The sequence below is a fragment of the Trematomus bernacchii genome, unplaced genomic scaffold (genome assembly GCF_902827165.1).
Source record: "Trematomus bernacchii unplaced genomic scaffold, fTreBer1.1, whole genome shotgun sequence".
NCBI lineage: Eukaryota > Metazoa > Chordata > Actinopteri > Perciformes > Nototheniidae > Trematomus > Trematomus bernacchii.
Genome location: NW_022987720.1, coordinates 13,607,474 through 13,619,457, shown reverse-complemented (window position 1 = coordinate 13,619,457; position 11,984 = coordinate 13,607,474). Strand labels below are relative to the sequence as shown.

General features: G+C 41.8%; 1 protein-coding gene across 3 annotated transcripts; it reads right to left on the bottom strand.

Moving 5' to 3' along the window:
• On the bottom strand, positions 1 to 11,831 carry tlk2 (tousled-like kinase 2). Of its 3 annotated transcripts, none has more exons than XR_004556903.1 (21): positions 9,909 to 9,983; positions 8,348 to 8,425; positions 8,178 to 8,247; positions 8,053 to 8,096; positions 7,797 to 7,895; positions 7,090 to 7,191; positions 6,791 to 6,883; positions 6,471 to 6,581; positions 6,177 to 6,313; positions 5,603 to 5,755; positions 5,420 to 5,486; positions 5,236 to 5,333; positions 5,064 to 5,145; positions 4,418 to 4,509; positions 4,202 to 4,291; positions 3,893 to 4,062; positions 3,540 to 3,678; positions 2,201 to 2,312; positions 1,955 to 2,062; positions 1,285 to 1,746; positions 1 to 185 (listed from the first exon to the last, which is right to left on the bottom strand). XR_004556903.1 is itself a non-coding variant. In XM_034143336.1 (21 exons), the coding sequence occupies exons 2-21, from the start codon at positions 9,981 to 9,983 to the stop codon at positions 1,573 to 1,575; spliced, it is 2,094 nt and encodes a 697-aa protein (XP_033999227.1). In that variant the 5' UTR covers positions 9,984 to 9,985; positions 11,820 to 11,831; the 3' UTR covers positions 2 to 1,572. The 3 variants fall into 3 exon arrangements, 2 of the variants coding, with proteins under 2 accessions (XP_033999227.1, XP_033999226.1); XM_034143336.1 differs by adding an exon at positions 11,820 to 11,831 and having other exon boundaries at positions 2 to 1,746; positions 9,909 to 9,985; XM_034143335.1 differs by adding an exon at positions 11,071 to 11,751 and having other exon boundaries at positions 2 to 1,746; positions 9,909 to 9,985.
• Between the last annotated feature and the right edge of the window lie 153 nt (positions 11,832 to 11,984).

Sequence of the window (11,984 nt, the reverse complement as noted above, 5' to 3'; positions counted from 1 at the left end):
GAACTTTGTGCTCTATGGAACAATTTAATTTGAAACACATTGTATACTGTAGATATGAATGGTGATGACACGGGAGAAATGTCACCCCCACAAAGCATGGAAAACAAGGCAGGGTCCGTGTTGCGCCTCAGACCACCATCTGCCCCACTAGACAGTTGTGCCGGGGGCAGGAGACCCAATCCATCCTAAACAGGGAGGGCAAAGTTAGTACCAAGTCCTCCAAGGCTCCCAGGAGGAGACATCAGGCGAGGAGTGGTGCACCTCAGCAGAGCGTTTCCGCAAAACAGATCATTTGAAGCCAAAGTTGTAATTGAAAATTAAATTCAAATAACCGAACAGTGCTAATAAAAATATATTTAGTTTATACTCTGAAAAGTCAAAAACAAAATATGAGTACAGACATAATAAGCTAATATGAATTTAGCTGTGTAAATAGTAGGTATTCCTTGAAAGAAAGTGGTGAGGGTCAAGGAAGTCAGAAGCCCAGAACAACAAACCCATTTTAACCAATAGTATTTAATGGTTTATGCAATTCTCTGCTAAGGCCCAATCTCCCCCAAAAGAATTATTAGGTAAACCAGTCCCTTGCATTTTATTGGCCAAAAATAAATTCAAACATACCTAAATAAATATGTGTGTTTATGATAGGGGGTCAGTCAAAAACAATAACAGTTCTAATTAAAAGGCAACTTGAAAAACACAACAGTTTTATCCATAAAACTGCTTAAATTGAAAAGTCCTTTTAAAAAAAATGCAAAAGGGGTCACTTTTGAACAGCTTCCACTTCATATCAAGTAACACAACTCTAAAACCATTCATTATAAAAACGGAGGTGGAACACTGCCACCAGCTGGAAGTTATAAGCTTTGGTCACAGGCGTTTGACGAGGAGAGGGGAGAGGGGACGGGGAATCGTAGCGTCTGCCCATCCTCGTCACAACATTTCTGGGTCTGGAATTTAAGCGGGGCAGGGGGTCCCAGAACAGCAGGTTGGGTGACATTGTGCCATAGATATTTAGGGTTCAATACAATAAACAGGCCAGGCTGGTTCTCTCAGTTCAGGGAGATGAGAACAAACCAAATGTTTGAGCGGGGGGGATGTAAGACTACCGCGGAGCAGCATGGCTCATGCATGGGTGTATGTGTGAGTGCCTCCCACAGTCCTTTCCATCTGGACAAGCTGAAGCAGTTCTATACTTCTTTTTACTTTCTTATTTTTTAAAGCAGAAAAGAAAATTCCCAAACACTGAACCCCATTTTTTACCAACACAGTGCCAAACCTCACCCCTTACTGCGCAAGTGGTCCAGGGCTTTGACCCCCAGAACAATGCCACCCTTTAATGAAAGGAGGACAGGCAGGCTGATGGGTGGGTGAGAGGGGTGAAGGGTGACGGAGGTCTGCCTTCCCAACCCTGAACATAACTTCTCACCCACCCCTCGCCTGGTCTGACCTGTTTCTCTTTCTCTTCATGGCAAGGTGGTTTGCTGTCCGGAAGGGGGACACAATATGGCGTCGCCCCTACCCTACCCCACTCTTTTAAATGGTTCAGTCAATCAGTTAAGGGGGGCGGTCTCAGTTTGAGGCGCTGCTGTTGGAGGAGCTGGATGTGGAGGCCACGGCCATGCCCGAGGTGCCCGAGGAGGCCACTGACTTGCGGATGTGGGGCATGAGGAAGGGGTCGCTGGACAGCTGGTGCACATCGATGCGGTCCTCCTTACGGTAGATTAGACATCGCCTTATAAAGGCCTGGAGGAAGAAAGAATGAGATTGGAATTCTTAAGTACATATATCAGACTTTGTGATATTTTGGTAAGGATAGGAAATTCTTAAATGTAAAGATCCAGATACATACGAAATAATATAAAGAGAGAAAGAGGGTAGGAGGATGTTTTGGGATTTGAAGATGCATAGATGTGAGGTAAACATTAGATAGTGAGGCGAGAGAGTGTAGTACCTTAGCTTCAGGTGTGACTACTGGTTTAGGGGGAAACTGCACATCTGTTGCCTTCAATATGGTATTCTCCTGTAGGATGTCCTGCTGGGACTGGTTGTGGCCAAAGGGCTTAAGAAAAAGAAGACATTTACATACGATTAAAATAAAATGAATGTAACCAAGGGAAATGAACCCCATTGCATTTTATTTAACCGACTTCATAGTTTAAACTCTTGAACTGTACTTTCTTCAGTGTGTGTCTCTTACCTTGCGGCCATACAAACACTGGTAGAAAATGACTCCCACAGACCAGACATCCACCTTGTTAGAGATTTTTGGTGGTTCCTTCCCAACTACAAAGCACTCTGGGGGCAGGTACCTAAAGAAGGGCAAGGGGAAGACATGTCAATGAAGCATTTTCAACAGATAAAAGCATCGCGTCTAGTTTCAAGATGCATTTTGAAGTCAGGACATAAAGACTTAATCTAAGTAATAATCTTTATTTTGAAATTAAATGAACTCTCTTCTATTCCCACTTCTGCAGTGAGATCCCTCATGTGGGAGACATGAAACTATTTAGCCTGGAGTGCTGCTTCAGGCAAACTAGTCAATCCTGTGTGCTGTCAGACCGAGTAACCATAAACTGCTCTGTGGGCCTAATGTAAAACCCACTGCTGCAGCAACATCCACAGAAAGGTAACTCCTCAACATGTGCTAACAGATATATCAGATATGGCCTATATAAGTGTGGCAGAGTTTAGCTAAGGTCCAAATCCTTCAATAAAGAAGGTGTTAAACCACTTATAAGAAGTTAGATCATTCAACATAATGCGTCTGATTTCTTCTTAAAACACTCATACTGTGCACTTCAGATTCTTTTATTTTATCCTTATATGAAATAAAATACCAACAAAGAGACAACTTTTTGCAGCAATTTCCTAGCATAAAATAAATATTTCAGCTCTTTTCCTCCGTACCCAAATCTCTAAAAACGGGGGTACAACAGAGCTGATCCAGATTTGCGTCCGATATGACGTAATATCGGAAATGTGGACCCACGGCCGTATCAGAAAGTTGCTATCAGAAACAATGCCCGACTGTTTTGGACGTAATATTGTCGGTGTTTACATTAGCATCGCTAACACTCAGAGCTAACCTGTACTGGAGAGCATGTGTGTGAAGAAGCTGGATATAAAAAGGAACTCACCTTGTGGTATAACCGGCAAGAGAGAAAGCCTTTGAGCTCCATACTGGTTCAGAAATAATCCTTGATAATCCATGATATGGCGTTTCATCACGGCAGTATTTAGATTAGACAGTAGCTGCCGGGTCCCGCATGAGCTCAGCCCCCTCCTTTTTTTTTTTAAAGCTTTATACCCAAAATCAGCACTTTTGAAACAGGAAGTGAAATAGAGGGATATGAGGCATGGCTAGAATGGGTGATCTGTTTGGTATTTTGAGCAAAACACTTAATAGACATGTTTTTTTATATATTTTTATATATCTGAGACCCATGCTATTGCCTAAAAATAGCATGATAGGTGACCTTTAAGCACAGATGGTGGCAACCCTGCGGCCGAGTGGCATATTCCGGAGTAACTCTTACCAGTATGTCCCCGCTCCCTGCGATGTCAACTCCATGCCGTCCACCGAGTTGTAGCTGTCATCATCCATGATCTTTGACAGGCCAAAGTCTGTGATCTTGATCTCCCCGCATGCAGTGCCGTTCACCAGAAGGATATTACCTGGGGAGGTTGAGAGAAGGATTAACTGGCATGAAATAAAGTGTCTTTATATTCACATTTTAAGTCAAAAATGACTAAAATCTCCCTATTATCCCTGCTGTAGCTGCTGAGGTTAACATTTAACTGATGGTTTCATTCTAAGCAAAACTGTGCCAAGTAAACTGAAACAAGATTATGCAATGTTTCAGAGTTGAGGAGCAGTGTGAAGACCCACCAGGTTTAAGGTCGTAGTGGATAATGGGCGGTCTGATCTCGTTGAGGTACTTCAGGGCGTTGACGATCTGCATGATGATAGAGCGGCCCTCTTTCTCCGACATGAGCTTGTGCTGCTTCAGGTAGAAGTCCAAGTCATTGCCTTCGCAGTATTCCAACACTGTGCAGAACCTGCTCCAAAGTAAGGGAAAAGTTTTGTATAAGCCTTTGGCACATAAAATCAAAACAACATATTGAAAACCATAAAGTACTCAAGTAAGTAAGTACATAAGTATATATTTATACATGTGTTTAAAAGGAAATTACTTACGAGTCAGTGTCGAGCGAAAAGTAGTCGTAGAGTTTGACTATTCGTGGGTGATCAAGCTCTTTATGGATTCTATATTCTCTGCACGCGTGTCTAAAACAAAGAACATGAAAAACATTTATTTTTAAATACGGATATCACACAAAGTGAATTTTGAACCCAACATAATTCAGAATTGTCGTAAATATAGTATTGCTTGAAAAATTGCACAGGACTTACTTGTGATAATTTTCCTTCTTCTCATCCCTCCAGTTCTTGTTTAACTGGTGGATTTTGACAGCAACATACCTTTGCTCTGTTAAGTCAAAGGCCTGAAAAATGAACGTCTCATATTAGTAAGGAATGCATGTGGCATATCTTCGTTTTAACCGCAGTGAGGCTCTTGCTTCAGACTAAATGGCTGTGGCTATTCATCATTTTTACAGCTAAAACAGCAGATTCTTGGAACAACTCTCACATTCTGGCACAATCATTTATTTTGAAATGTTGATGGTTTTAACTTGCTGTATGTAATGAAACACCCAAATATTTTTGAAATTATGCACAGCATAGCCACTCCAGCTAATTTAATGATCCCAGCATGTTCGTTTTTATCAGTGTGACTCCCAAATCCCTGACCTCATAAATGACCACAGACTTGAATCAACTCACAAAATTAGTCTCTTTTAAGCAGCAGAAAATATATCAAAATATTTCAATTGTGCATGTTTGTTGATCAACTGTAGTGACAGTACTATGCTGCCTTTTCTCTGTAAACTGGATGTTTTAGCAAAGGTCTTCACTATATTTATTTAAAAATATAAACTGGAATGTCTGTGAGAGCATAAACTATTATTAGGAGTCGTTCAGATCAAGTTTCTCTCACCTTGTAAACTTCACTAAAACCTCCGCGGCCGAGTAAATATAGCAGCAGGTATCGGTCATTTAGCGTAGGGTGATCTTTGAATCTGAACAGGGTGAGAACAAATTAAAGTTATTCAATTGTGTATCATCAATACAGATTAATTAGGAAACGGCCATATAGGAAGGAGTCGTACTGAGAATTATCCTCGTTGTGGATCCTTTTCAGCTCTCGGATATGCAGGTTCCGCACTCGCTCCAACCTCTCCAGCTCCGCCTGGATTTCTGCCTCCTCCTGCAAATGACAACAAAATGATATAAAAAAAACTGTCCAGACAAAACTAAACAAACCTTAAACATGTCAAACATAACAGACATTACCTTCTTAAGATGGCCCAGTCTTAGCTTAAAGATTTCCTCTTGCTCGTGATACTCTGCCTGTGATAACCTATAAAAAGACACAGGACAAACGTCAACGCAACTTTGGAAATGCCTGCAAGGGAAAAACAGCTTGTAGTAAAAAATTAAGAAAAGAAGTTAAAAACCACAAAAAAATCATCGTACGCTTCACTCTCTGTTCCATTGGTTTTGCTTTTGCGTTTGTTTTGCTCCAGGCTTGGAGGCGGAGTCTGGACCATGGAGGGCGGCTTGCGTTTGTTCAGCAGCTTCCTCTGTCGTTCAATGTCCTCTCGCTGGGAGTTTATTCGTTCTTGTTGTCTGGAAAACAGATGATACATTTGTTGAGATACTGCCTTTACCTCTTCTATGGGAATGAGCTTGAGGTAAATCATTGGCAAACCCAAGGGCACTCTGCATTGACACATATAATGCAAATTATACATGTTATATGTGTTGTCTTACATTTATGTAACACTTTACATGTATACAAGTGCTGCTAATATATGTGAATATGAATTTTTTGAGTTGCAAAAGTGCTTTCTTTGCAAAAAACATTTTCTACATCACTTGCATGAGACAAAACCAAGCCAGCTAGGCCATTCAACTTAAATTAATATCACAACTACAGGGGTGTGTTAGTGTGACGTTGCCTCTTTGATTAGCTGCAAACTAGTTAAAATGATAATGGGTAAGAAAAGTGAACGAAAGATCGTCAAAGTTAAAACATTAAAGTACTCACTTGATAAGGTTTTGAAAGGCGTATCCATCCGTCCACTGCTCAGTGAAAGACGCTCCATGTCTCACTGTGGTGAAGTGACCCAGTCGAAGTCGGTCCTGCATGCTTTTGTCCCGGCACGCCATCTTCTCCTGTTTGGACTGGAGGAGAGACAAACAGAAGTCAATCTGATTCTGTGGATTCCACATGGTTTAAATGAGGGCTTCTAAACAAGATCTTGTCAAAAACACACAATGACCCTCTCACTTTGGAAACTAATAGCTGGACATAAGGCACAGTGCTATGAGATCATCATACCTTTTCAATCAGCAGCTTCTTCGACATGGTCACACACTTATTTAAGCGTTCCTTGTATCGTTCTAGCATCCTCTGCTGTTCGTCAATCTGTCTCCTCAGATCACAGTTTGCCTGGAGCAGAACATAGAAACGCGCAGGAAAAAGGTCAGGTAAAAAGAATTAAGAAAATGTTAACTTGCTTAAACATGTCAAGACAGAAGGAATGTGTCCACTCTAACATGCCTTGAGTAAAACATTAAGACAGAGAATGTGATATTCTTAAAACAATAAAAAAAAATGGCAAGCAGAGTAGCAGGGATTAAATGAAATGTGATTAGTACCCGCAGCAAATCGTCTATCCGGCCCTCCTTCTTCTCCAGATCAGAGTTCTTGTTGTTCTCCATAGCTGTTAGTTTCTCTATAGTAAGGTCAGACTACAGGATACAGTGAGCACAAAAACAGTGTTCATGTTAACGGTGGATCATTCTGTTTCATAAAACAAATGTAGTACAAGTCCAAAAAAACTCTACAAGTTGCTCATTTATTTTCAGTAACAAATGTATTGGTTTGTAAATCAACTGCTTTTTAATTTAAAAAAAAAAGTTAAAATAATTGCCAGCCCTGATGGCATGTCAAGTACCTGTGTGGCTTTGTGGAGCATGTGAAGAGGAGCAAGCTTCAGTGAACACGTCGAGTGCTCCGTGTTGGCCGAGCCTATGGAGGAGGGGCTTCCCTGCTGCACCTGTGAGGGGAAAACATTCATTTAATAAAAAAAGTCTGTGATGCTTGAACTTTAATCCATTAAAGAATATATTGAGACCCACAGCTGGGAGTCATGATAAATAATGAGGCCAATATGGTGGAAGACATTTGCATTAAAATAATGACCGGGAGTTATCAAATGAACAATCAGGCATATATGAGACCAAAATGAAAACACTTAAGGGCTCACAAAACCCTTTTAAAGCTTTAGAGTGATTTGTTTACTTGAAACATGCAAGGCCTCCAGTTCACAAATAAATAATCAATGTGTGGAACACAGGTTTATCTAAACTTTTTTTGTGTGTCCATTTTCCAATATAGCAATTGGCAATATAGTATTTCTGCAATACGTTCTATTATTGCTTTCCTTGGTTGTAGCTTGTGTATGAACTTTGTACACAAGTGTGGTTGAATCTGTCTAATTATTGGCAACAGTGTTTACAGAGCACATCAGTTTCTTCCCATTTGTAAACAAAGCTGACCTATTGATGCTAAAACAAGCGCAAGAGAGAGCATGGCAGGAAAGAGAGTACAAATATATATTGTTTAAAAGCATAAGAGAGATCAAGGTGCAAACATGCTCACCGTGACAGGGGGGTTTGAGAGGGAGTGTTGTGGGGAAGAGCGGACCACGGGTGGGATTCCCCTGGCAGGGCTGGTACCAGGACCGCTACCGCCAGCAAACTGACAGAAGAGCAGAGAAAGAAAGCAGTTCAATGGAAGGATCAAGATGGCAAAAACAAATAAGGGTTTAGAGAGTGTGTATGAAAAGTTAATGCTGAAGAATTATTCAGGCCATGAGTTTTACGCCGTACAATAAAGAAAACAAAAAGCCACTCACCTCAAAATAATCACTAATTTTATGTCCTCTTGTACCTGCTTTGCCTAAAAGAGAAACACAGGAATTCAGAAAAAGAGGCTGATATTTGGGATTCGTGAAAGATTATTGCAGTGGAACAATCTTACCTTGGCTGCCGTCAAAATGGTCTGCTTTCCGTTTTCTGACTCTCTGGTCATTAGCTTTTTTCTCAGGAGTCTGTAAGGAAAGGTGTGTGAATCAACAGAATATATATATTAGGTCAACAAACAGAGATGGTTGGCATATAAATTACTGTTCATTTGTAACAGAGACTAACCTCTAACTCTTTGTCACTCAGCGAGCCTACACTGCATAGACTCTGATTGGATGACTCATTTTGGTTCTGACCCGAGCCCTGTTAAAATGAAGTAAAGAAAATTACATTATCAAAACAAAAAAATCACAAAGAGCAAATAAATACAAATATGCATAAAAAAATGAAAGAAATGTATTTGTAGAAGTTTGTGTTCAAACTGTGTGCACATTTGAGTATGCATGCACTTGTATGAGGAGTTGGAAAAGTGAGTAAAATGGGTGGGAAACTGAGAGGAAGGATGCGGGGGTTTGGCAATATACTGTCACCGTAACTTCCCACTGAATCTAGACCTGCAGCAGCCATAATGGCGGTTCCCTAGGTGATGCCTGTCAGTCAAATGAAGTCACATCAAAATTCTGCAGGCACTGTCCAATCAGGGAGAGATACTTAGTCATTCAGAGCACACGAGAGCTCTCTCACTGAACCCTCCTAAAATGGCTGAACATTAGGCATGCTGCTGGGGATGTATTCTTCCCTCTGTCTGTCACCTTTAGATAATGTCATCCATTTTTCTCGTATTCACCATGGATAAGTGTTTTTCTTCACCTCCCTCTGGAAAAAGCCAGCGAAATATGCTTTGCTTGATTTAAGGACGACAGCTTGTTTTTACCCCTCGTTTGGTCAGACTTTTTAAAATCCAAATGTACTTTCAACTACAATGTAGGCCTCCTCTGTTCCTTTAACCAGAATGTATCCTAGTTATTTGTCCTCTAAAGATAACACTATCCCTTTCCTTAAAACCAACTCAGTGATAACACAGGGAGCAGCAGAGCTTTTACAGGGCTTTTCAAGGTCAAGAAAATAAAAACTCTATGGTGCTCTGTGACATTAAAGGGCTTTTAGACCACCAACCAATATATATTCATAGCTATTTGTTGACACACTTTTCTCTCACTTCCCCCCTACACACATTGCATCTCTTGTCATCCAGGGTGGCGGTGGCATGATGCCTTAGCAAGAGTCGCCATTTTCTCTGCGGCAGCAGCCATGCCATGCTCTGGGCTCAGTTCTGCCTATGGCTGGCACAGGGCCCACTCCTGGCGCTGACTCTCGCTCCCTGACTGTTCCAAGATCACCTTCCACAAAGACGGCTCCATCCATGTAGCAAGCAAGAGGGTGGAAGGCTGAAAGCTGCCTCCCCTCACACCTGGTCAAGAACTATTTCTGCATTCCTGCTCTGTCTTTATTCCTCCTCCCCCTACCACCCTTGTCCTGTCTATGGCCTTTTTGGCAGGCATCACTACTTGCATATACAGCCTCGAAATCATGAGCCAGGGAGAGATGCCATATCACACCAGCCAAAAAACACAGACACAGCTCAACCTTCTCCAGAGACGGACAAAGAAAAGGAGTGGGGCCAAGCTCTTCCAGGCCAAACAGCAGAGTGATACTGAAGCGGAGTGGGACAAAGAAAGGGAGCATTTCACAAAAATGTGTAATCAAGAAAAATCAGTGGTTTTAAGCACTTTGACAAAAGAGGGTTCTCATGCTCCATCTCAGCGGCATCTGCTGTGATACAAACCTTAGCAACGCCGGTGAAGCGAGCCTCCAACAGTTCCTGCCGTCGGGGGTCCAGGCTATGCAGTTCTTCCATCATGGCTGCAGAGACAAGAAAACAGATTAAGGAAGGCATTGTGGATCCTGGTATATTCAACTAGGAGTGACTGATCACTGTTTCAAAAGGCATTAGTTGTGATGAGTCACAGCTGTTTTTAGCTATATGGATGTGGAAAATTCCTGTTCTGAGTCATCAATAAGCCTGACAATGTTTTCAACTATCATATGTGTTGGGCAAGAACCAGCCATGCAAGTTGACCACTTACATCACTAAAAAAGCACACATATAAAACAGCTAGAGGGATACTAAATATGAATCTTTGACCAGATGTGTAGAGTCATTGGCTGCAATAATATAGCATCATGTGATAACACCCTGGCATTATAGGCACAAGTTACATTGCGCTGGAGTTGTAAAAGGTCACTAATTGGGGGGATTGCCAAGTGAACTCACAGGAATGGAAAAGGCCACAATAGACAATAAATGTCCATTTTGTTAGCCTGTGCAAAGGTTAACGTTTAAGTTACACGCCCAACATAGGCTGACATGTCTGACTTATCTATAACATTAAATACAGAATGAAACCTACAACACTCTATCCCTTTAGAGCACATACTAGTACTTGTTCTCGTGTAACTTTGCTATAGTAAAAGGTTTACTGGCTCAGCTAACATAACGATTTGAAACATCAGTTATCAGCTAGGTAGCAGGCTAACATTGGATAAATGTGCTAACAAGCATACCAATGTTGGCCATAATTTAGCTAGCATTACAATATTAGAGCTTACGGTTAACGTTAGCTAGTAAAAGCAGATATGATTTTATTGACTAACGTACCCAAACAAAACAAATGGTAATGGACGTTGGTACAGTAACATTCGTCTGTTTAGATGATGACTCGGGAAATAAAACACCACAACTCCTGTCCGCAACGACTACACTGTTTTATAAGCACACGTTAGATAGCTAGCGTCAGGTAGCCTACTGGCTAGCGTTCACTCTGTCAAAAAGAAGCATCCTCTCGGTTCTGTGCTGTCAGGTGCTGGTGGCACGACGCCTGGACTCAGTCTAAAAAAGAGACCCACCCTTAGTCAATATGTTGTTCGACAAGCCGAGAGATACTTACTGCAATTCAATATTTTCACGGTCCTCCGGAGGGCCTGTTGTTAACCCTGCAATCGTCCCCGTTGTTTCCCCAGTGCTAGGCAGACCCTCCCAGGCTAGGCCGCATCCACAGCAGCGTCCCTCGCGTGCTGACTGTAAACGACCGAGACACCGGAGTGCGGGGTGTTGCTCAATCTAGACTACGGTGGATTCCCTCGGAGGCCTCGACAACTCCGGGTATCCCAAACCCGCCTAGCTGTGCTCCTTAAGCGGGGATCCCCATCACATCCCTCCCACCGAGGTCCATACCGTGTCTATGTTGGGTATATCTCGTTCCAACACAATGGCGATCCTCGAGATTCTATGTTATTCCACCAAGTATAAATGATGTCTTTAAACAAGCCCTAGTTACCCCTATCTTTTTCTCCCCCGGTGGTGAGATCAATTTCGGGTCCTGGCTTTCAGCTCGATCAAAACAAAGTTCGGCTCCAGTCGCCTTCCTCGCCGCAGGGAAGAAACCATCTGTTTCGGAAGTTGTGATGTTGCAGGCGTTTCAGCTGAATCCGGATCAATTCGGTTCGGATCTCATGTTTTTACAATGTAAACAATAATCAGTAAAATCTCATATTTTCTCGTGAGATTGTTGAAGTATTTTCACCTTCGTTCAGTCCACGCGAGCCCAAATCTCTTGCCTGGACCAATGGCAAATCCCTCTGTACACAATACAATTTAACAGCGCCCAAACAGTCGACCCCCAAAATGATTACTTACCAGAAAGTTGCCATTCCCATAATGTTCACACCCACACTTTGGATTTATATAATACCAGTACAATGCAAAATGATTGTTGCCCCCCCTCCAATTCAACAGAATAATGGAATATTGTACAAACCAAGTAAATTATTAATTTGTTAATCAAAACACGTTTGAAACCAT

Bases quoted from the DNA above. Each gene is read 5' to 3' on its own strand.
- tlk2 (XM_034143336.1), bottom strand. From the start codon at position 9,983: ATGATGGAAGAACTGCATAGCCTGGACCCCCGACGGCAGGAACTGTTG. The intron at 8,248-8,347 runs GTTAGTCTCTGT...CTTTCCTTACAG, and splicing joins TGAGTGACAAAGAGTTAGAG to ACTCCTGAGAAAAAAGCTAA. The intron at 4,292-4,417 runs GTAAGTCCTGTG...TCTTTGTTTTAG, and splicing joins AAGAAGGAAAATTATCACAA to ACACGCGTGCAGAGAATATA.